This window comes from Anastrepha ludens, chromosome X, assembly GCF_028408465.1.
Source record: "Anastrepha ludens isolate Willacy chromosome X, idAnaLude1.1, whole genome shotgun sequence".
NCBI lineage: Eukaryota > Metazoa > Arthropoda > Insecta > Diptera > Tephritidae > Anastrepha > Anastrepha ludens.
In genome coordinates this window covers 3,018,468-3,043,245 of record NC_071503.1, presented here as the reverse complement: position 1 = coordinate 3,043,245, position 24,778 = coordinate 3,018,468, and the positions used below count along the sequence as shown (strand labels likewise).

The following is a 24,778-nucleotide window of genomic DNA, read 5'->3' as shown; positions in this document are numbered from 1 at the left end:
CGTTATATCCTTTTCGACTACCACTTTTAATTAGTCTTATGTACATAATGTAATTGTATTGAAAACTGTGTGTTGGTTTATGTAAATTTGTATAAGTTAAGGCATGATACCGAAACCTAATATAGCAACAGCATTTCGTTGCACATACCTCACATACCCTACCGCTTTTTCTGTCAGCCCAGTGCTGACATCTAAGCTCAGTCGATGCAGCCTGACAACAGACTAGTATGATGTGATCACTTTTCTACAAAAACCCCATTGCCAACAGCCCCAATATGCTCGATACCTGCCTAACAAAATTCATTGTGATATTGTTGCCTTTTATAATAACAACAAATTATCACAGCATATTAACATCAATGCTCTTCACCAACAAACATGATGATCACTACCTGCGCTTATCTTAGCAACAGCATGCTGGGCAGGCAGCGCACATAGAAAGACTCTCGCCTGGCCTCACAAAACAACCCACTGCATAACAACAAACAGTCATCACTGCTTGCGCTTGGCTTGGCAACAGCATGTTAGGCAGGCAGACCAAAACACAACAATTGTTGTCTGGCCCAACTAACCACCCTCTGCATAGCAACACATGGTTGACATGCTTGGTAGGCAGGCCAACGGTACCACACAATTGTCTATACTGGACTATTTGGCATGTTTCAGGGATTGGAAAAATCGTTGGCATAAGTGTATTTCATCGAGAGGGGATTATTTTGAAGGGGATGAAAATGATTTACAAGAATAAATAAAGATTTTTCATTTTACAACCAAATTCACCTTACTTTTTGCCCACAGGTAAAAAAAGAAAATATTAATCCTGGCAATCCTAATAAGGATAATGGAAAACTTTTATCAAATTATTGCATTGTCATCGGTCCTTGATAGGTGTGCAAAATTCCAAGTGGATCAGATTTTGAGAAGCCAGTGAAAATTAAGCTCAAAGATTCCGTTACATACATACATACATACATACATACAACCCGAGCTAATAAAAGTGTGTTAAAAAAGGTTTATTACGGGCTATTCTGCCATTTAAATTTGCTTTCCTCAGTACTCTTCGAGCAGTTTCTGGATTGCAAGTCTTACCCAAATCTTTTTTGGCAATTTCAGTTAACTTTGGAGCACCTGTTGCTGGATTTTTCTTCACTTGGCGCACTAGGTTAGGTTGAGTGGATGCCATCCGGCACACATAAGCCGAATAGGCCCACTGTGATACCACTGGATCTCGTCTTTAGCATTCCTGAATCTTCTCTGAACCGACTTGTTGAATTAATGATTTTTTTTCTCTTCATTTTTTTATCATGCGAGCGTGGAAAACCTTTCTCTGTATAGAGCAATGCATTTACACCGGAGGTTTTCCCCGGTTTCTCCTTCTTCAATACCTTGACAGCTTCGACAAAATTTATTATGTGGTACCCCCAGTCTATCTGCATGCTTCCCAATTAGACAATGTCTCGTAAGTACCCCTATCGTATTTCTCATATCCTGTCTCCTTAGATTCAGTGCGAATTTTGTGCGGCCGTGGTTCTATTCGGGCCAAGTTTGTCTAGTTTGTTTGGACAAAAAGGTGATTGCATCGGGCATTAACATCATTAATATTGAAAGCTCATCGGCTTTGCAATTACCTTTTATATTTCAATGCCCATGGACCCAGATCAAGTATATTTTAAAATATTGCGATAATTTGCATAATATTTTTGTGGTACTCAACTACCGTTTTCGACAAGTGTTTTACTGACTAACAAATTAAGAACTGCCTGACTATCCGAGTATATGTCTATACTTCCCTCGTAGTTAGGGGTCTTATGGCGATAATTTCTTCCTGAAAGACACTATAGTGATTAGGCAAGCGAAAGGGCGCACTGATGCTCAGCCTTTCAAAATAAACTCCTCCACATACCTGTTCATCAAGCTTGCACACTGCCTCTGTTTTCATTATCTGTCATACCTTTGTCCCGGTCCTCTTTAGAAGGGAATATTGTGGTAAGTAAATAGAGCTCTGTTAAAAAATCTGTTGTAGCTGGAGTAGTGAAAAACCTGTTTAATATACCTATGTTCGTCGTATGTCCTTTATTGAATATTTTTAGGAGGGCAAGTTCCCTGAGCATCAATGCTGACTTCGCAGCTAGTTGCTTACCATATAAGTCAATTGGCAACAAGTATAAAATTACGTTCTGTGCTGCTGTGGGAGTGGTTTTAAGAACTTCACTTATATATAAGCCCATTTACACAGGGAAACTTTTGGAAGGGAAACATTTTGTTCGGGGGTGAAGGACGGCCGCGGAAGAGAGAAGGGAATTTGTCTCCTGTACTGGCGACACGCTTTGTGTTTCTTGTTCGAATTTCTTATCTAAAAGCAATTTTTGACAGTTGCTTCATTTGTTTTCTTCTTTTGTGGGAGAAAGTTCTGAGTTATGTGTTGGTTTTCAATCAAACGGAAGATAACAACGACGACAAACATCCGAACGCTACTTGGGAAATGCATTTTTTCTAGTAAAGTAGGTATAATTTAAAATAGTTATGGGACATGTTTATATAATTCTAATTTTTCCCCGCATTTCTATATACTCAAGTTAATTTTAAGTTAATTATTTATATATGAAGTATTTTTAATTTAATATTTTTTATTCAAGTACAACAATTTATAAATATATTTAATTAAAAAATCAACAAATTATTTATTATTTAACCAGTTTGCATTTTTCATTCATATATTTAAGAAATTATTGACGAATGTTTTCCGCTTTACATGTTAGCGGGTCGTAGAATATATTCGAATCAGAAGATGCTAAAGTAGTAAACGTCAAAATGTTGCCGAAAACAATTTTGCCCGTGTGGCCGCGAATGAGACATGAAAAGAGAATTTCCAGTATCTCCCTTCCAGATGTCTCCGTGTGTAAATCCGGTGTTGCTGCTCTTTGAATGCGAGCCAATCTTTTCACAATAATATTTTATTTAAGTACCGACCATAGAGAACAAATGGCTTTAATACCGCTGAATACAACCAGTATACCCAGAAGAGTGGAGACTGTACGCCGCATTGAGGAGTGCTTCTGCTGACCCCTTGTCGCATCTCCGAGGCTCCTAATTTAGAACAAACCTGTATAAAAGGATTTATTTGATTAAATTTATCAGACCCCCGGGAATACGAGAATCCGTTAAGGCACTCGCTACTGTCATGGGAAGAACATTGTTGAAAGCACGATTAAACTCTCAATTTCAGTCACTAGAGTAGATGTATCTTTACAATAAGCTTGCTGGGAAGTGGCTAGCAGAGATCGTATTGTTTTATCTCTTATATATGTTGCTAGCAGTCTTTCTCGAATTTTTAGTGGAAAAGATGAAAGGTAAAGGTGAATGAAAGGAAATATGAAGTTGTTAGTTTTTCCCTGCCTTCGGGATAGAAACCATTTTAACTTGATTTAGATTTTATTAAGATTTAACATACTTTTGAAAATGGTTTTTAACCAATTCAACTATTTGGCCCGGCGATTTATATAGGTTAAACGACTTTGCGGCACAAGTTATGCTGGCCTTTGTTATGATGTTTAAAATTTTTGTTCCTGCCTCGAAGTTGCAAGTCATTTTCATAGGACAATTTTTTCGTTTGGTAACAGTTCCATTTGCTAGCAGTGCGTAACTGCTTGACTAAATTAAACTGAACACTAGAATATACTTTAAACTTATTTAGCTCTGGGGACACCCAAGGGGATTGGTTCTTTCTTTTAGTTTGGGCAAGCCTTACTAACCGCTTTTGCGCACGATCTGGTAAACATTCTAACACGATTATCTAGAGAATTGGCATTGTTAAGGGTAATTAGCAGTTACAGAGGAAGACTTCTTACTAACTCACGATTATAAATCTGCAAGTCAGTTTTCGTATTTTTCCTAAAAATTACTGGCAAATGCGTGTCCTTCTAAAAGGTTACTTCAATGTAACGATGCCCGGAGAATGAAGGCTGTGAAAGAACCCTCTATTGCACCATTTTCTCGAATAGAAAGTCAGAGACTAATGTAATGTCAAGAACATCCTGACGATTGCGTATAAGACAAGTAGATTCGTCTCCTTCATTGCTACTAATAATATAATCAAAAAGTAGCTCACCACGTTAGTTGATATCTGAGGTACCCCATATTGCGCGGTGAGCATTCGCATTACCACCTATTATAACTCGAACGTCGGAGACTTCGATGTTCGTCACCAACTCTCGTATTGGCTGCGGTGATATTGGCCGAGGGTCATCAAAGGCTAGGTACATTGAGACCAGCCGGTAGGAGTTTTTTGTTCTTTCCCAGATGACCACTGTGAAGTCTTCGTTGCTGTAATTATGCATTTAGAAAACATTATAATGAGATTTGGCCATTATACATGCTCTGGTCTTAGCGTTACCATAAGCGACGTATATCTTACAACTAGGAGTCCTCAATTCGCAAACTCTCCCTCCATTCACCTACGGCTCCTGAATGAGGACGAAAGCGAATTTGTTTGCCAGATATGTCAGCAGTGCATCGGAGGCTTCTTTACAGTTTATTTGTGATGCTCGCATCTTTTTGGGATTCGCTTAATAGCTCCATTTCGGTGTATAGCTTAATCAGGATTCTGCAAATTTCTGAGCCCACGGACCTACACCCCTCGCTGCTTTCGATATCAGCTTCACTAATTGCATCTATCTCATTACCTCTATCGCCTCCAATTTCGGATTCAGCTGCCAATGCATAAAGTCGGCAGCTTCAGTGCCGGTTTTAAAGGTTTTTATTTTCACCCTCCCAAAACCACAATTTAGGAGGCCATCGACCTTCGCCAATGGCTCTAGTGATTACTTAGACAAAAGAGGAGGGACTTGCATGGTGGAATGTCTCCTTTCCGCATTATCATCTGCTCCTTCAATTTTTATGAACTTGGATTCATTCAAGGAGAGTTTAGGCAGGCTTGTGTAGACGGAATCCAAAACCTCGCCCTCGGTTGTAAAGGCATATGATTTCTATCAACGACTTTCAGTTGGGCGCCAGTATACACCTCACTTACTTCGCAGATAGCAGCTTTATACAAGAGACAGGATTGTTCACCATCACTTTCGGAAAGACGCTGGCGATCCCATTACCATTGGCTTCTTGGATATTTTCCTTCGGGATTACCCTCATCGAGAACATTACAGAATTACATCGCGTACTCTTGCGACTTCGGCGAAAGATCTCTTCGGAGTGACACCTTGTTCTCACCTCTTAGCTATCGACTTTGATTCTTTGCTAGATCTCGGTCTCTTCGTAGGCGGAATGCGTACGTGGTCTGGGTGAAAATCGGGCAAGATAGCCTTTGCCCATTCTATAGACTCACGTAGTCCCTTCGCGAGTTCTTGTTCAGTCGGCGCATTTTGGTGAACCTTTCGTTGGATCAGTTAACGTAATTTTTGGTCATTTACTGCCACTAGTTCTGGCCACAGCACTTTCTTTGGCCCTACCGTCTCTAGCGGTCAAAATTCTAACTACTGACACTCTCTCTCTGTAAAAGTTTTATTCGAAGCCTGTCGTCCCTTATTTACTACACAATTTTCATGCATTAAGCGTTCAATAATGTTCTGAACTGTTGACTAACTTAAATGTACAATTTAAGCTATTTTAAGATACAACATTCCGTTTTTGAATGCTTCAAAACTAACTCAAGCTTTCTATCGAAGTATGCGGTCTCATTGTTAAAAAAAGCAAGCGTGCATAAAATTTAATATTGCTCCATGTGAAACTCACTCTACAAACTCTCGAATACTAAAAATAAAATTTCGTGTCATGGAACTTACGCCGAGAATAGCGGTACATTTAACTGTATCATTTAATTTTTTTTATTAGCATTACAATGAAATGAGTGAACACTTTTTTGTATTTTATGTTATGAATTGAAATGAAAAAAAATAAGATATCTGCATACTCTGTTTTTCCATTTTCGTAAAATCGACTTTACAAAAAAATTCTACATTTATCAAATACGATGTGAGGACTGTATATTGGGAGTTTGCTCCATAGTCGAATACATGGTGATAAGGTTATAATCTATCGTAAAGCCTCCAAATATTTGTACAATTACTATTTCATATTAGTTCAAACATATACAATATCTATATATATAAATGTGAAAATCTGTCCCTATGTTCGCTTATAACTCGAGAATGGCTGAACGGATTTATCTTATCTTGGTCTTGAATTATTCGTGGAGGTCTAGGGAAGGTTTAAAAGGTGAGAAAAATTCGAATAATTGCCGGGGAAAATGGTCAAAACGTGGACCCGGGTAACCTTCGGATGTGTATATACAATATGGGTATCAAATGAAAGCTGTTGGTGAATGCTTTAGTTCAGAGTATTTTTCATGCCGCTCCGTGACTAGGGTCTCGAGATAGAGACCAAAACGTGGACCCTAGAATGTGTTTGTACAATATGAATATCAAATTGAAGCTGTTGGTGAATGCTTTAGTACAGAGTATTTTTCATGCCGCTCCGAGACTGGGGTCTCGAGATATAGGTCAAAACGTGGGCCCGGGTAACCTTCGGATGTGTATATACAATATGGGTATCAAATGGAAGCTGTTGGTGAATGCTTTAGTTCCGAGTATTTTTCATGCGGCTCCGTGACTAGGGTCCCGAGATAGAGACCCACACGTGGACCCTAGAATGTGTTTGTACAATATGGATATCAATTGGAAGCTGTTGGTGAATGCTTTAGTACAGAGTATTTCTCATGCCGCTCCGTGACTGGGGTCTCGAGATATAGGTCAAAACGTGGACCCGGGTAACCTTCGGATGTGTATATACAATATGGGTATCAAATGGAAGCTGTTGGTGAATGCTTTAGTTCAGAGTATTTTCCATGCCGCTCCGTGACTAGGGTCCCGAGATAGAGACCAACACGTGGACCCTAGAATGTGTTTGTACAATATGAATATCAAATTGAAGCTGTTGGTGAATGCTTTAGTACAGAGTATTTTTCATGCCGCTCCGAGACTGGGGTCTCGAGATATAGGTCAGAACGTGGGCCCGGGTAACCTTCGGATGTGTATATACAATATGGGTATCAAATGGAAGCTGTTGGTGAATGCTTTAGTTCCGAGTATTTTTCATGCGGCTCCGTGACTAGGGTCCCGAAATAGAGACCCACACGTGGACCCTAGAATGTGTTTGTACAATATGGATATCAATTGGAAGCTGTTGGTGAATGCTTTAGTTCAGAGTATTTTCCATGCCGCTCCGTGACTAGGGTCCCGAGATAGAGACCAACACGTGGACCCTAGAATGTGTTTGTACAATATGGATATCAATTGAAAGCTGTTGGTGAATGCTTTAGTACAGAGTATTTTTCATGCCGCTCCGTGACTAGGGTCTCGAGATAGAGACCAAAACATGGAGCCTAGAATGTGTTTGTACAATATGGATATCAAATTGAAGCTGTTGGTGAATGCTTTAGTTCAGAGTATTTTTCATGCCGCTCCGTGACAGGGGTCTCGAGATATAGGTCAAAACGTGGACTCAGGTAACCTTCGGATGTGTATATACAATATGGGTATCAAATGGAAGCTGTTGGTGAATGCTTTAGTTCCGAGTATTTTTCATGCGGCTCCGTGACTAGGGTCCCGAGATAGAGACCAACACGTGGACCCTAGAATGTGTTTGTACAATATGGATATCAATTGAAAGCTGTTGGTGAATGCTTTAGTACAGAGTATTTTTCATGCCGCTCCGTGACTAGGGTCTCGAGATAGAGACCAAAACGTGGACCCTAGAATGTGTTTGTACAATATGAATATCAAATTGAAGCTGTTGGTGAATGCTTTAGTACAGAGTATTTTTCATGCCGCTCCGAGACTGGGGTCTCGAGATATAGGTCAAAACGTGGGCCCGGGTAACCTTCGGATGTGTATATACAATATGGGTATCAAATGGAAGCTGTTGGTGAATGCTTTAGTTCCGAGTATTTTTCATGCGGCTCCGTGACTAGGGTCCCGAGATAGAGACCCACACGTGGACCCTAGAATGTGTTTGTACAATATGGATATCAATTGGAAGCTGTTGGTGAATGCTTTAGTACAGAGTATTTCTCATGCCGCTCCGTGACTGGGGTCTCGAGATATAGGTCAAAACGTGGACCCGGGTAACCTTCGGATGTGTATATACAATATGGGTATCAAATGGAAGCTGTTGGTGAATGCTTTAGTTCAGAGTATTTTCCATGCCGCTCCGTGACTAGGGTCCCGAGATAGAGACCAACACGTGGACCCTAGAATGTGTTTGTACAATATGGATATCAATTGAAAGCTGTTGGTGAATGCTTTAGTACAGAGTATTTCTCATGCCGCTCCGTGACTGGGGTCTCGAGATATAGCTCAAAACGTGGGCCCGGGTAACCTTTGGTTGTGGATGTGCAATATGGGCATCAAATGAAAGCTGTCGATAAGTGCTTTAATGTGGGGTAATTTTCATACCTATTGATGACTAGGGTCTCGAAATATATGCCAAAACGTGGACCCGCCGTGTCTTTAAACCGAATTAAACCAAACTTACACACATTGTTAAGTAGGTATTGAAGATGGTTTCCGTATAGTTTGAATACCTATTGGTAGATAGGGTCTCGAGATATAGGTAAAAACGTGGACCCGGGTAACCTTCGGACGTATATGTACAGTATGGGTAGCAAATGGAAGCTGTTGATGATTTCTATAGTATAGAGTATTTTTCATACCGTTCCGTGACTAGGGCCTCGAGATAGAGACCAAAACGTGGAGCCTAGAATGTGTTTGTACAATATGGGTATCAAATGGAAGCTGTTAGTGAATGCTTTAGTTCACAGTATTTTTCATGCCGCTCCGTGACTAGGGCCTCGAGATAGAGACCAAAACGTGGAGCCTAGAATGTGTTTGTACAATATGGATATCAAATTGAAGCTGTTGGTGAATGCTTTAGTTCAGAGTATTTTCCATGCCGCTCCGTGACTAGGGCCTCGAGATAGAGACCAACACGTGGACCCTAGAATGTGTTTGTACAATATGGATATCAATTGGAAGCTGTTGGTGAATGCTTTAGTTCAGAGTATTTTTCATGCCGCTCCGTGACTAGGGCCTCGAGATAGAGACCAACACTTGGACCCTAGAATGTGTTTGTACAATATGGATATCAATTGGAAGCTGTTGGTGAATGCTTTAGTTCAGAGTATTTTTCATGCCGCTCCGTGACTAGGGCCTCGAGATAGAGACCAACACGTGTACCCTAGAATGTGTTTGTACAATATGGATATCAATTCGAAGCTGTTGGTGAATGCTTTAGTACAGAGTATTTTTCATGCCGCTCCGTGACTAGGGTCTCGAGAGATAGGTCAAAACGTGGACCCGGGTAACCTTCGGATGTGTATGTACAATATGGGTATCAAATGGAAGCTGTTGGTGAAAGCTTTAGTACAGAGTAGTCTTCATGCCGCTCCGTGTCTAGGGCCTCGAGATAGAGACCAACACGTGGACCCGGGTAACCTTCGGATGTGTATATACAATATGGGTATCAAATGGAAGCAGTTGGTGAAAGCTTTAGTACAGAGCAGTTTTCATGCCGCTCCGTGACTAGGGCCTCGAGATAGAGACCAACACGTGGACCTTAGAATGTGTTTGTACAATATGGATATCAATTGGAAGCTGTTGGTGAATGCTTTAGTGCAGTGTATTTTTCATGCCGCTCCGTGACTAGGGTCTCGAGATATAGGTCAAAACGTGGACCCGGGTAACCTTCGGATGTGTATGTACAATATGGGTATCAAATGGAAGCTGTTAGTGAATGCTTTAGTTCAGAGTATTTTTCATGCCGCTCCGTGACTAGGGTCTCGAGATAGAGACCAAAACATGGAGCCTAGAATGTGTTTGTACAATATGGATATCAAATTGAAGCTGTTGGTGAATGCTTTAGTTCAGAGTATTTTTCATGCCGCTCCGTGACAGGGGTCTCGAGATATAGGTCAAAACGTGGACTCAGGTAACCTTCGGATGTGTATGTTCAATATGGGTATCAAATGGAAGCTGTTGGTGAATGCTTTAGTTCAGAGTATTTTTCATGCCGCTCCGTGACTAGGGTCTCGAGATAGAGACCAAAACGTGGTATTGAATAAATAAATAAATAGTATGAGAATAAAGAAATAAATAATATGAAAACCATATCTTTTCTGTTCTAAACCATATCTATTCTATTTTAGTGTGCCCAGCGAAGCGGGCCGGGTTTGCTAGTATAATAATAATAATAAAAGTTACAGTATGCATTATTACTTACATAGTCGTTCGAAGGTACGTAATTAAGTATTATCAAAATAATGTCGTTAAGAGCAAATTAGATTTTGTACTGATAACACACTAAGACGATTTCTCTCAATAACACATTAATATAACGTCTACATTGCAACTTAGTTCTTTGGTGTTTGCCGCTAGCGTGTTTAAGCGCAATCACCAAACCCATGTCACATCCACATTTTACAGCGTGTTTGTGTTGGATTTGCATGCATTGCACAATAGGAGGAGGTCAAATGCCTAAAAAGATAGTAAGCGCCCATTATATTGTATATAGAAGGTGAAGTCCAAAATAAACAAGACTGGCGTCATAAAAATGTTTTTGGTGGCGCCATCCTTTTACTGAGGTAAAGCGTTGGAAGTTACGTCCCTAGCTGACTTCCAGTGAAAGCTTGGAGACATTCGGTGGAAGCGAAGTTATTGCGTCTAAAGTGTCAGTATGTTTGTGTCATCGGTACAAAAATGAGTTTCGAACAAAGAGCTAATATCAAATTTTCTTTCAAAATCGGTGTAGAACGTTTACCAAAACATTTGAATTGATGAAAAAAGTTTATGGCGTTAAAGTTATTGGAGTTAAATATACCTCCAAAACATCGATTTATTGCTTTTCATCTTATCTTCTGGCCTTACGAAAGGTATGTGCTCGTTTCATTCCGCAAACGTTAATTGAGGACCAAAAATTTCTTAGAATTCAACATTTGAAAGACCTCATTAAAAAGGCGAGGAAAGACGAACCTGAAGCTAAGCGTCAAAGTGCCGAATGTAAGGCCCCAGACGAGCCACCACTAATTTTGGAGGAGGAATCACCTGGAGTCTGCAGCGCCGATTAACGGACCTTGACTACGCGGACGAAATCTCAGTCATGCTTACGAAGATACGGCATCCAAACTGCAAACAGTGCAAGAGGTAGCAGCGAAAGCTGGCTAAGAGCTTAAAATCTCAAAAACCAAAGATATGCGTATTAATATTACGGCGGCATTAGACGGTTTAGGTGAAGAAATACAAAATCGCATCAAAAAAGCATCAGCGGCATTTGGTTCGCTTAAGCCAGTCTGAAATGCTTCATATACATATTTCAAAATGCACGAATTTGAAAATCTTCGTCCGAGAGTGTCTGAACTCCTGACAGTAATGCACTGCATGTCTTCATAAATTGTTGTCTGAGGAGAATATTGAAAATAATCTGGCCGAACGTTGTCTCAAACGCGAATTTATGAAACAACACTCAACAAACAACCATGCTCGTTGGCATACGAAAAGGAGTTGGAGGTCTCCGCACAGGATGCAGGAACTAAACAAGAACTGCCATTGACTCCAAACCTTATGATGGTCGTAGACGAGGTAGATCAGCAACTAACAGGAGACGACTTCTAGAATTGTAAATCCGCTCGAACAACTTGAGCTGGAGTGAAGTGAAAGCTTTTACACATAACCGACCCGAATCGAGAAACCTTGTTGCCCTTTGTTCCAGCTTAGGACCTTGGAATACACCACTGATAACTAATCCATCCGAAATTGCCGAGTTATTTACAAAGTACTATTCGGAATCAAGCTCAGACAATTCATTCAACGCACAGTTTCAAACTACTAAAACTTCCACACTATCCTATAGTTCTCACTATATTCACCACCTTTCATTTTCGCTAGGCAAGTAGAAACCAGCTACTCACTCACTGAATTCGAGTTCGTTGAATCCATCGTTAAAGGCAAATAACCGGGTCAAGATAAATTTCTTACCGTATTATCAAACACACGCCTAAAAGTCTTAAGCTTCGGTTGGTCAAGCTCTACAATAAAATATTCGATACTGGTATAGGTATACCCTAATTTTGGAAAGCGTCTTGTGTCATACTTATTCTTAAACCACACAAATCTTCGATGAAAAGGCTAACTACAGACCGATTTCCCTCCTTGCGTGTATATAGGAAAAATTTTAGAAAAGATCGTTGCCAGTCGCTTGATGTGGTACGCTCAGCGAAACAAATGCATATCATCGAATCAAGTCGCCTACAAAAGAGGACGAGGCCAGTAAGACGCTTTAATCCAATTCGACGATTTCGTATGTAATGCTTTGTCTTGTAAAAACCACGTTTCAGTACTATCCCTTGACATTCACAGAGCTTTCCACAGAATTGGAGCTCATATTATTACTCGACAGCTTAGGAAATGGAAAATCGGCCAGAAAATGATAACTTTCAATTAAAACTCTCTAATGACATGCCGCAAGGCTCACCCTTTCAGCCACTTTATCATTGTATTTGATTATAACGGGTTATTTTTTAGCTATTATCTAGCTCATTTTTGGACCAATAGGTACGTAAATAAGCAGAATTGTCGATTTTGGAGTGAAGATCAGCCAAAATAATTGCAAGAGCTATCAATGTATCCAGAAAAGGTCACAGTTTGGTGCAGTTTATGGGCTGGAGGTATCATTGGACCGTACTTCTTCAAAGATGCTGCGAATTGTAACGTAACTGTGAATGTTGAGCGCTACCGTGAAATGATATCCAATTTTTTTTTGCCCAAAATGCAAGAGCTTGACTTGCATGACATGGGGTTTCAGCAAGACGGTGCCACATGTCACACAGCACGCGTAACAATGGACTTGTTGAGAGGCAAGTTCGGTGAACATTTTATTTCACGTTCGGGACCTGTCAATTGGCCACCCAGATCGTGCGATATAACGCCTTTAGATTATTTTTTGTGGGGCCATGTTAAAGCTCATGTCTATTCAGACAAGCCTGCTTCAATTAACGAATTGGAAGACAACATTAAAGCATTTATATGAGAGATACCAGCCGAAACATTGGAAAGAGTATGTCAAAATTGGACTAAGCGGATTGACCATTTGAAGCGCAGTCGCGGTCAATATTTACATGAAATAATCTTCAAACATTAAATTATATGGACTGTACTATCGATTTAAATACAAATTTCATGCATTTTTCTGAATCTTACGTGTGTTGTTTGGAAAAACTTTCCTATTGCTCTTAAAAAATCACCCTTTATTAGCCGAATGCGAACAAAATATAAAGAAATGGAACACCAGATCTATGAGGATGATGTTATAGTATACAGAAAAGTTTCTGACGTTAAATCTGTCTATCTATATTTAACAATGTACTTGCTGAAGTTGAATCATGGTCGCTAGGGTCTAGTGCTTCGCTTTCTTTAGAGAAAGCATATATCCTTCATATATGTAGGAAGCTTAATTGCAACGGTAGGAAGTACGGTCCCACGAAACCTCCAGCCCATAAACCGCACCAAAATTGTGATCTTTTCTGGATACATTGGAAACCCTTGCAATTCTTCTGGCTGATCTTCACTCCAAAATCGACAATTCTGCTTATTTACGTACCCATTAATCCAAAAATGAGCTTCGTCGCTGAACACAATTTTTCGATAAAAAAGTGGATCACCAAAAATTCTGCGTTGCGGTAGGTTGTTCGGCTTCAATTCTTACACCAGCTGTATTTTGAAAGGCTTCACACCTCAATATTTCGCAAAATGTTCCACGTTGTTGAGTAACAGAGACCCAATTGCTGCGAACGGCGACGAATCGATAATTGACGGTCATTATTAACACTGGCCGATACAGCTGCGATATTTTCTTCTGTTCGCACTCTACGTAAGCGTGTTGGTGGTTTGATGTTCAATAATATAAATTTGGTTCTAAATTTTGTCACAATAGCTCAAATAGCCGCTTCAGTGCGTCGATTAAGCTGACCATAAAATGGAAGAAGCGCGCGATAAACTTTCTTAACAGAACACGCATATTTATAATAAAATTCAATGATATCCAAACGTTGTTCGTTTGTAAGACAATTCGTGGTTAAATTATAGACCAAACTGAAGATGTTTGACAGTGAAACAAAACACGAAACGTGCGTCAGCTGTTTAAACCAACTTTTTAAAAAGATAATAGCCGTTAGTATTAATATGTTTTGTTTTTTAGTCAGTAAAATTTTCATTTGTTCATTTGGCTAAATAATAATAAATAAATAAATAGTTTCAGTCTTACATTTATATATTATATATAATGCACATTCTGCGAAAACGTAGTAGATATCTCTTTTTTATTAGTAAATATCTAATTTTTAGGAACACGCCCATGAAGTCTGCGAACACTTCACAAATAATTTTAAATTGGTTAATAACACAATATAAATATCATATATGTATATCGGAAAACCCATTTAATTTATTTATTCGTTCATTACATTCTTGTTCCATTATTGAAACAGAATCGGAGACAAGTCCGAATACACCACAAGTGTAGATGGCAAAGTTAGACTAATTCTTGAGATACAATTTGCAGGCTCCACTATGACGGTAGGAATAGAACATTCTGAAACCCTGTGAAGAGTTAACAGAAATGAATAGATTATTGCCAATGAAATATGTACGACACCACCTGATGCCATCTTTGCGGCACTACTCCAAAAATTCATAAACCTGTCCCTAACCTTTGTACTTGGAAGAATGATATTCAAGCAGCAGGGCTCTTTCTCTCTTTCCAGATTACATCAAAATTGGTGGTGGAATGTCTTGATAAGATGAATATCTCAGGCCAGCACAATCAGGAAGGTATCCCATGGGTTCCACGGCACATAAGAATTACTGGGAACAAAATGGGAAATAAGTTGGCCAAGAAATGGGCGGCTTCCCCGTATATAGGCCCAAAGCCATTTCGTGGCCTCGGAAAGGGGAACTTCTTCTCTTTTATTCAGAAAGTAGAGAAAAAGCAAAGAAGACCATACTGGGACAATCTACCGGGCTTATCGCAGTCAAAACCAATGACAGCTACATAACATAGCCGAATTAAAGGTTGTGTGGTATTAGATAAAAATATCTAAAAGAGCATTGTAGATTGAGTCATCATCTTACTAACCTGGGAATATACACCATTGGAACTTGCAGACTCTCAAGGCAGATTTATGAAACGGCCAGCAATGAGCTCCCATCGAGCCCCGCAGTGATATATAAGCCGGACAAACATAAACCTATTTTGCCAGAGGAGGAAATAAAACTCAATAAAATACGGCGAATACTAAAATTTATTAAGAGAAATACTATGAAGCCATTAAGGGGACACAATAGATCTTTCAGGCCACAGTGCTGTGAATGAACGATCTTTCATTTCGATCTTATGGTCTTTTTTGCGCTCTACTCATCTACCTCATCCAAACCTAGTTTCCTCAATGAACCTAAGATAGAGCAGGGTTGGGATGATTGTATGGGCGTTTCTTTCGTTTGATGAAACGGAATGATGAGTTATAGCGTCACATTCGAGAGGAAGGTGTATTGAAGTCTACAGTCACTCATTCCGGAGCGTTTTGTATAAGTTGATTTCTTCCCATAAAAAGGTAACCTACACTTCCGCCTAGAAAATGCTGGTAAAATTACCCATCGGCACAGACCACTTGGTTTTTTTTAACAGCATAGTTAGCCCTGTCAGTGTAAGTATATCATCGGTCGTCTTCGTCTAGCTCATCTAAGGGTAGGCCCAGGAAACATGCTGTTTCGACAGGTTGGGTCCAGAGGGAGAGGGGGGTTAGATGAGTCGGTTTGAGGGGGCATGTGAAGAGGTGGTTAGTGTCGTGCGGGGTACCTTCACATGCCGGACATGTGTTTGGTATGTCGGGGTCAATTCTGGATAAGTAGGAGTTTAACCTGCTACAATATCCAGAACGTAATTGTGCCAATGTTACACGAGTCTCACGGGGAAGCTGGAGCTCTTCATCTGCAGTAGGTGGTGGTTGGACTCCGATTACGGCATTCACGGGACGGGAGTTCATGAAGGTGGTAACGGTCTCCCGGTGAATGTCGTTTATTGACTGTCTAAATACTGTCCGGTCCAGTAGGTTTCGGTCAGTTTTGTCCTGTAGTTCGTCAGCGTAGTCAAGGAGGTGTCTCCTGACGTGCCTGGGAGGCGGCTCAGGCTCAAGCAGGTGTCTGCAGGGGTGAAACCTACGGTAACACCCCAGCAGGAACTGCTTGCTGAGCAATTTGTTGTGCTCCGCAACTGGGAGCATTTGTGCCTCGTTGTGTAGATGTTGGATGGGTGACATCAGGAGGCACCCGGTCGCTGTCCGAATGGCGGTATTTTGACATGTCCGAAGCTTTGTCCAATGCGGATCACTAGTTCCATGCTGTTAAAACTACAACAACAACAACAACAACCACTTTGTTTTGGATCCATATATTCTAGCGCCTGTTTCTTCTAGTGCCTTCGAGCCATCTTTATATCAGTGCAGAGTACACTCTTTGAGTTTCCTTTCAAGTACAAGTCTACTCCAGTTCACTTTGTCATCCAGTCCAATCCTGAACTTCGTCTCAAATTATGCTCGATATGTTATCATTGGCCTAATTGTGATGCATCTCAAGATTCTTGTTCTACAACACCATGATTTTCCCACCAAACGTTTGCAAACCATGAGAGCCTTCATTGCATCATATATTCGTCAAGTTTCAAGCTCTTTGCATTATGTCGCAAAGGGTGTTTTTAAACTTGTCTCTAAATATAATTACAACCTCATCTGCGTATCCTTAAGTTTTACTACGTCGCTATCGAGATCCGTGCTTTTGCCCGGTCATGGGCACTATCCACTTTCCGAAATTTTAATAGAAATTGGACATAGAGTAATATGTGAAGCAAGATTCATTGAAATAGATTGAATTTTCTCAAGTCACCGTGTGCACGGACAGACAGCGCATTTTGATATGTAAATGATTACATCTATTTCGATCTCTTTATGCTGTTACATACAACCATGAAGTGAACAAAATTATAATACATCCGCGCACAAGTGTAGTTATGACCGCAATTATTATGGCAAAGTAAAAGTATTGCCTCTGCAGTAAATTTCAATAATTTTAGAAAAATTTCGCAAGGGAGGGTGCGCAAAAATCTATATGGTCAGTAAAATTTTTAATAAGCTATATACATATATTTGCATTCAGAATAAGTAATTTATTATTAGGTTAATAGTATTAGTTTCTGTATTACCTTACCTGTTTCGATTCGATACATCGAACGTATCCATTATTGATTTATCTCGGTGGCACTTTAATTACTGTATGTATTACTGCAATATAATAATAAATAGTATTAGGCTTATTACTTTGTAGATAGTACAGGGTGGGCCATATAGCGTTTGCTTTTTGAACCACCTATTTTTTTGAGAATGGTAACACAAATGACATGTCAAATGGGTTCATAATTTACTTAAAGGTTTGACATTTACGAAATGGAACGCTATACGCTTTAACAAATTTGGGAAATATTGAAAACCTATTTCCAAAGTGGTGAGTCTTCTTCTTCTTCCGCGCTTACAGTAAATGGCGAGCGTTACCGTGACTCGCTCTATTCTTTTACAAGTGGCAGGCAAAGCAACGCTAGGTAGCTTGGTGAATTACGTGGAAGGCAAAAACATACTATACAATAGGTACTCATATTTTATTATTTTTGTATTTGAACAATATATTTACCGCCGATTTTATTTAAAACTAAATAAATATATTTACCGAATATTCTTGGGAATTACTCATTTTGTTTCTTTTTTTGTTCGCAAATTTCACATACAGAACAGATAAATAGCACGAGTAATAAGAAATAACAATACATACACATAACCCATAAGGTCCATGACAAATATATTTAAATTGATTAAAAACATAATACACATTTGTTATTGAAAACATATTTAATTTATTTACATAACCGCAAGTAATTGCAGCAACATGTAAATATAGCAACCAAGAAGTCTGCGTACAGTTCTAAAATAATTGGAAAATGCTTTATAAATAATATAGAAAAAAAAATTTAATTTGGTGGATAACCACGACCTTTTAGGACTTCACTCAATCAATTTGGCATTGAGTTTGCTAACTTCTTTGTTTCGTGTGTTGTACTGTTCTGCCTGCATAACACTTTGCAAAGCCTCATTACTTGTTACTACATGCTGTTGAATTCGATTCTCTAGAAGATCGCACAGATGCTCAATTGGATAGGGATCGGGAGATTGTGGGGGTGTTTTGAAGCGTTGTACAAGATCTCGGCTGTGTGCTTAGTACCGCTATCTTATTTGAACCAAAACGTTCTTGATAAGCCAAGATTTTTTCCACTCTGTTTCAAATTTCTTTTTAATATGTTCAAATACCCCCATTCATCCATTGTTGATTCAATAAATTCCAATTGACCCATACCACTTGCCCCCAATCATCCCCACACGATAACTCCCCCACCGCAGTGTTCGACTGTAACAAGATACGGTGCACTAGACAGGGCTAGTTTACTGGGGTCGCAGCCCCTGGTCGGGAAAAACTCGAGTCATTCAGGTAACGTAAAACCAGCTGTCATGGGAAGGTGCCTGTCGAACCCGACGAAGCACAACGATAAGGTTGATATCACCTTCAACGATTGCACTTTTTAGAACCCGAACAGATGCGCGAGCTGTTTTAGCCGGCAATTCATACTGCATCCTCCGGCCGAAAGATCCCAGCGTCGTTCCGCCAAATGACAATGCGCCACTTTCGGGGGTCATCAACAAAACAAAAACATCAAAAGCCATTAGCGCTGAGGGACTTACCATGTTGATGCTGAAAAACTTGGGCCCATTGGGAGTATGGTATCTCACAAAGGTTTTAATCTGTCTATGGCCACTCCCATTATTCCTCACAAGTGGAAATCAGGGAGAGTGGTACCACTACTGAAACCTGGGAAACCCGCCAACCAAGGGGACTCTTATCGCCCGATAACTCTCCTTTCCCCAGAAGTGAAGCCCTTCTACTCCCATTCTTTACGAAACATCTGACCCCAGCCTCACACGAGCATGGCTTCCGAAGAGTGCATTCACCACCATAAACACCCAGATAAACCGCGGGCTTAACCAAAATCAGTCAGCTACTAGATGACATTATTTCACTGATCTTTAGGCACCAAATCTCTAAACAGGGGAAGATAAAGCAAGGTGTTCCGCAGAGTGCTACCCTTTCACCTTTGCTTTTCAACTTCTATATATAGAAGCTACCCCAGCCACCAGAGGGAGACTTACTGGTCTCCCACGCTGACGACTGCACGGTAATGGCGTGCGATACGATATTAATGGCCTGTGCGCCAAAATAAACGATTACATTACCAATGTTTCTCGCTTTTTCATTGCGAGAAATCTACAACGTTTTCCAGGAAGTCCACGGCGACCCTCTTCTCCACCTGGACAAAGTTGGTCAAACAGCAACTCAAGGTCAGAATCGATGACACAACAATTACGATTGCAAGCAACCCCCAAAAAAATGTTGCTATCGACAATTAAGGCAATTGGCCGGCCGGTTCTAAATTACGCTGCGCCTGTCTGGTCGCCTGGAACTAGTGACACGCAGCGGAGAAAGCTTCAGACTTACCAAAACTGCTATTCGGACAGCGACCGGTTGCCTCCTGATGTCATCTCTTCACCAACTTCAGAACGAGGCACAGATGCTCCCATTGAAGGAGCACAACAAAGTACTCAGCAAAGAGTTTCTGATTGGGTGCTATCGTAAGTTTCACACATGTAGCCACCCACTTGAGCCTGTGCCGCTTCCCAGGCACGTCAGGAGGCACCTCCTCAACTACGCTGACGAGATCCAGGACAAAGTGAACCGACAACTACTGTACCAGACAGAGTTTGGACAGACAATAAACAGCATTCATCGGCAGACCTTTACCACTTTCTTATGTTCCCGACCCCCGAATCCCGTAATCGGAGTCCAACCATCACCCAAAGCAGATTAGGAGCTCCAGCTATCCGCTATTGCCACTAAAGTTCTAAATCGTAACAAGGTCCTCAAATCGCTTGTCGGCAGCACTTACGCCGACGAGATCCAGGACAAAACAGACCGACAATTACTGGATCGGACAGTTTACAGACAAAAAATTAACGGCATTCATCGGGAGACCCTTACCACCTTCTTATATTCCCGATCCCCTAATGCCGTAATCGGAGTCCAACCACCACCTTCAGCAGTTGAAGAGCTCCAACTTCCCCGTGAGACGCGCGTAACATTGGCACATTTACGTTTTGGATACTGTAACAGGTTAAATTCCTACTTATCCAGAATTGACCCCGACATACCAAACACATGTCCGGCATGTGAAGGCACCCAGCCCGATACTAAGCACCTTTTCACATGCTCCATCAAACCCACTTATCTGACACCCCTCTCCCTCTGGACCCTACTTGTCGAAACTACAAGTTTTCTGGGCCTACCGTTAGATGAGTTAGACGAAGACGACCGGTGATGTACACTACACTGAGAGGGCAAAGTATACTGCTACCCCGAGATACCCGCCTAACCTCTGCAGAGCTATGTTCTGGATATTGTAGCAGGTTAAACTCCCACTTATCCAGAATTGACCCCGACAAACCAAACATATGTCCGGCAGGTGAAGGCACCGTGCCCGATACTAACCACATTTTCACATGCTCATCAGCCCCACCCAACCTGTCGAAACAGCAAGTTTCCTGGGCCTGCCGTTTCATGAGCTAGACGAAGACGAGCGGTGATTTACATTACACTGGCGGCGTTAATATTGCTGCTACAACAACAGCAACTATACCAACAAGACTTTTTTTCTCAAGAGCAGTGCCTGATTTGCGCCAGACGATTTGACGACCTCTTACCCCAAAAATACAAAATTACCTTCGTCTGAAAACATTACATGCTTCCGAAAGTGTTGAGGCTTATTTATATAATTTTTAGCAAATTGAACGAGCTTTCGTCTGTTCATAAGTGAAATAAACGGCTTTCTTCAGGCGACTCTACTATGTTATGTAAAACTTTTCTAGCAGTTTCCAACAGTTTTTTTTTTTTTTAATTTTTGGTTTACGTTTTCAACAATTTTTGATGATTAATTCTGGGCTTAACTTTTACCATACTGAATATACTGCGCTCTTCTTGGACCGATGGTATTCTTGGACGTCCACACCTTGGGCTTAGATGTTAAAATCCCGGGTTTCTTGTAAGTGATTACTACGCAATGAACAGAGATTTCCCAATATTTCGGAAACTATTTCCATCTTTCCACAATTATATAATTATTTATCTTTCTGATGCACTAATTTCTTTTCCTTTGCTTTCCATTATTACCACTTTTAAATAAAATGTGCTACTGAGTTCGCCAACCGATCAATTATAATGACAAATAATGAGAAGTGTGCAAAAACGAAAAAATCCTAATAAAGTAACGCTATTATCAAAAAAACTGTATGGCGACTTTCTGGTTGCTATATTTACATGTTGTTGCAATTTGTACTTGCCGTTATGTGAATGTTGAAGTAAGGATTCTTGCTATTTATTTCTTGGTTTTGTAACTTCGGCCGCCGTAGACGAATAGGTGGATATCTCACAAGGGCTTTCAATCTGTCTATGGCCACTCCCATTATTCCTGACGAGTGGAAATCAGGGAGAGTGGTACCACTACTGAAACCTGGGAAACCCGCCAACCAAGGGGAGTCTTATCGTCCGATAACTCTCCTTTCTCCAGTAGTGAAGACTCTTGAAGCCCTTCTACTCCCACTCTTTACGAGACATCTGATCCCAGGCTCACACCAGCATGGCTTCCGAAGAGTGCATTCACCACCATAAACACCCAGATAAACCGCGGGCTTAACCAAAATAATCCCTGCGAGAGGACTTTCCTAGTAGCGTTGAACTTGAAGAAGGTTTTCGACACAGTCAGCTACTAGATGACATTATGTCAGTGATCTATAGGCACCAAATCTCTAAACAGAGGAAGGTAAAGCAAGGTGCTCCGCAGAGTTGCTTTTCCACTTTTATATATCGAAACTACCCCAACCACCAGAGGGAAAGAACACATCCATAATCGTTCCCACTAGGATTGGCTGTGCGATTACGGACAGCAAGGAATATCCCTGCAGTAGCAATCCCTACTTATCCAGACCGGATTCCCACACACAAAACTTTTGTCGAGGATGTAAAAAATCCCATCACAACACTAAACCTCTCTTCACATATTTACTTAACCGAATGCATCAAATATTTGTTTCTTTTTCTGACCCAAAAAAATTGTGGAACGGTTTTACGCTGTTATGAAAAAACAAACGTTTAATGAGCCGGAAATCTAGACAAAGCTTAGTAAATGGTAACAGGGTAATTTCTGTCGCAAGTTGTAAATTTACGCTTTAAACCAAAGCTAGCCAATTCATAGACACGCGTGACGAATATTTTTCTTCTACTTTCACACATACATTAGCGTAATGTATTAATCAGTTATGCTGACAATTATTGTCGTAATCAAGTCGAACAAGTCGAAAGTATTGCATAATTAAAAACAGAAGAGAATAATTATTTATTTTTATTTTATTCATATGTAAGAGTAATAGTTATAAATAACCAATACACTATTTAACAGGAACGCTGGCCACTAAAGCCTTCGGCTCGAGATTTTTACTTATAAGGCAGTTTCAGAGATAATTTACATTAAGTATTGAAAAAAGATCGGATGAAAGTAACATTAGTTTTATATATTTAGTTTAGCTAAGATTTGAAATTCGAGGAAAGCATTAATAATATCTGAGTTTGCTAATTCCAGATGGTCAGAGGGTTTGTTACTGTCAAAAACTGTTGTTGTTGTTGTTAACAGCATAGGTAGCCTTGTCAGTGTAGGCATATCATCGGTCGTCTTCGTCTAGCTCATCTAGGGGTAGGCCCAGGAAACATGCTGTTTCGACAGGTTGGGTCCAGAGGGAGAGGGGGGTTAGATGAGTCGGTTTGAGGGGGCATGTGAAGAGGTGGTTAGTGTCGTGCGGGGTACCTTCACATGCCGGACATGTGTTTGGTATGTCGGGGTCGATTCTGGATATGTAGGAGTTTAACCTGCTACAGTATCCAGAACGTAGTTGTGCCAGTGTTACACGGGTCTCACGAGGAAGCTGGAGCTCTTCGTCTGCAATAGGTGGTGGTTGGACTCCGATTAGGGCATTCACAGGACGGGAGTTCATGAAGGTGGTAACGGTCTCCCGGTGAATGTCGTTTATAGACTGTCTAAATACTGTCCGGTCCAGTAGATTACGGTCAGTCTTGTCCTGGATTTCGCCAGCGTAGTCTAGGAGGTGTCTCCTGACGTGCCTGGGAGGCGGCTCGGGCTCAAGCAGGTGTCTGCAGGGATGAGCCCTACGGTAACATCCGAGCAGGAACTGCTTGCTGAGCAATTTGTTGTGCTCCACAACTGGGAGCATTTGTGCCTCATTATGAAGGTGTTGGATGGGTGACATCAGGAGGCACCCGGTCGCTGTGCGAATGGCGGTATTTTGACAAGTCTGTAGCTTTGTCCACTGCGAATCACTAGTTCCAGGCGACCAGACAGGCGCAGCATAGTTAAGAACCGGCCGGCCAATTGCCTTAAATGTCGAAAGCAACAGTTCTTTGTCTTTGCCCCAAGTGCTGCCGGCCAGCGATTTGAAGACCTTGTTGCGATTTTGGACTTTTGTGGCAATTGCGGTTGTATGCGCAGAGAAGGAGAGCAAGCTGTCAAAGGTTACACCCAAAATTTTGGGGTTATTTACCGTCGGAATTGGTGTATCATCGACTTTTACCTTAAGGGACAGCTTGACCTCCTTTGTCCAGGTGGTGAAGAGGGTCGCCGTGGACTTGGTGGGGGAAAGTTGGAGATTCCTCGCAGTGAAAAAGCGAGAAAGGTCGGTGAGGTAGTTGTTCACTTTGGAACACAGGCCATCGATGTCATTGCCCGACGCCATGATCGTGCAGTCGCCAGCGTATGAGATCAGGGAAACTTCCGCTGGTGGTTGGGAGAGCTTCGAGATGTAGAAATTGAACAGCAAGGGAGAAAGGACACCACCCTGTGGTACGCCTTGCTTAATCTTTCTCTGCTTTGAAGTTTGATCTCGAAATATCACTGACGTGTGCCGACCGCTCAGATAGTTCGCGGACCACCTCTTCAGTCCTGGCGGGAGTGTCGACTGATAAATGTCATCTAGTAGCGTGGAATGGCTGACTATATCTAAAGCCTTTTTCAAGTCCAACGTTACTAGGACAGTCCTCTCGCAGGGGCGGTTTTGGTTAAGCCCGCGATTTATCTGGGCGTTTATGACGGTGAGTGCAGTGGTGGTGCTGTGCACTCGTCGGAATCCGTGCTGATGTGGAGCTGGGGCCAGGTGTTTCGTGTAGAGTGGGAGTAGGAGGGCTTTAAGTGTCTTCACTACTGGGGAAAGGAGAGTTATCGGCCGATAAGACTCCCCTTGGTTGGCGGGTTTCCCAGGTTTCAGTAGTGGGACCACTCTCCCTGCTTTCCACTTGTCAGGGATGATGAGAGTGGCCATGGACAGATTGAAAACCCTTGTGAGGAATCCTACTCCCAGGGGTCTAAGATGCTTCAGCATCAGCGCGTTTAATCTATCAGGGCCAATGGCTTTCGATGATTTCGACTTGTTGATGGCCCCCTGAATCTCATCATCGGA

At 41.2% G+C, this 24,778-nt stretch overlaps 1 protein-coding gene across 6 annotated transcripts in view; it reads right to left on the bottom strand.

Moving 5' to 3' along the window:
• LOC128869257 (adapter molecule Crk) overlaps positions 1 to 24,778 on the bottom strand; it is a 149,734-nt gene that overhangs the window by 43,590 nt on the left and 81,366 nt on the right. For 5 of the 6 annotated variants that reach the window (XM_054111793.1, XM_054111791.1, XM_054111790.1 and 2 more), the window contains one exon: positions 17,316 to 17,389. In XM_054111793.1, the coding sequence (XP_053967768.1) occupies positions 17,316 to 17,347 (32 nt within the window). In that variant the 5' untranslated portion in view covers positions 17,348 to 17,389. Of the gene's footprint in view, positions 1 to 17,310; positions 17,392 to 24,778 lie in introns of those variants that run through there. The other variant, XM_054111796.1, reaches the window with a different exon arrangement.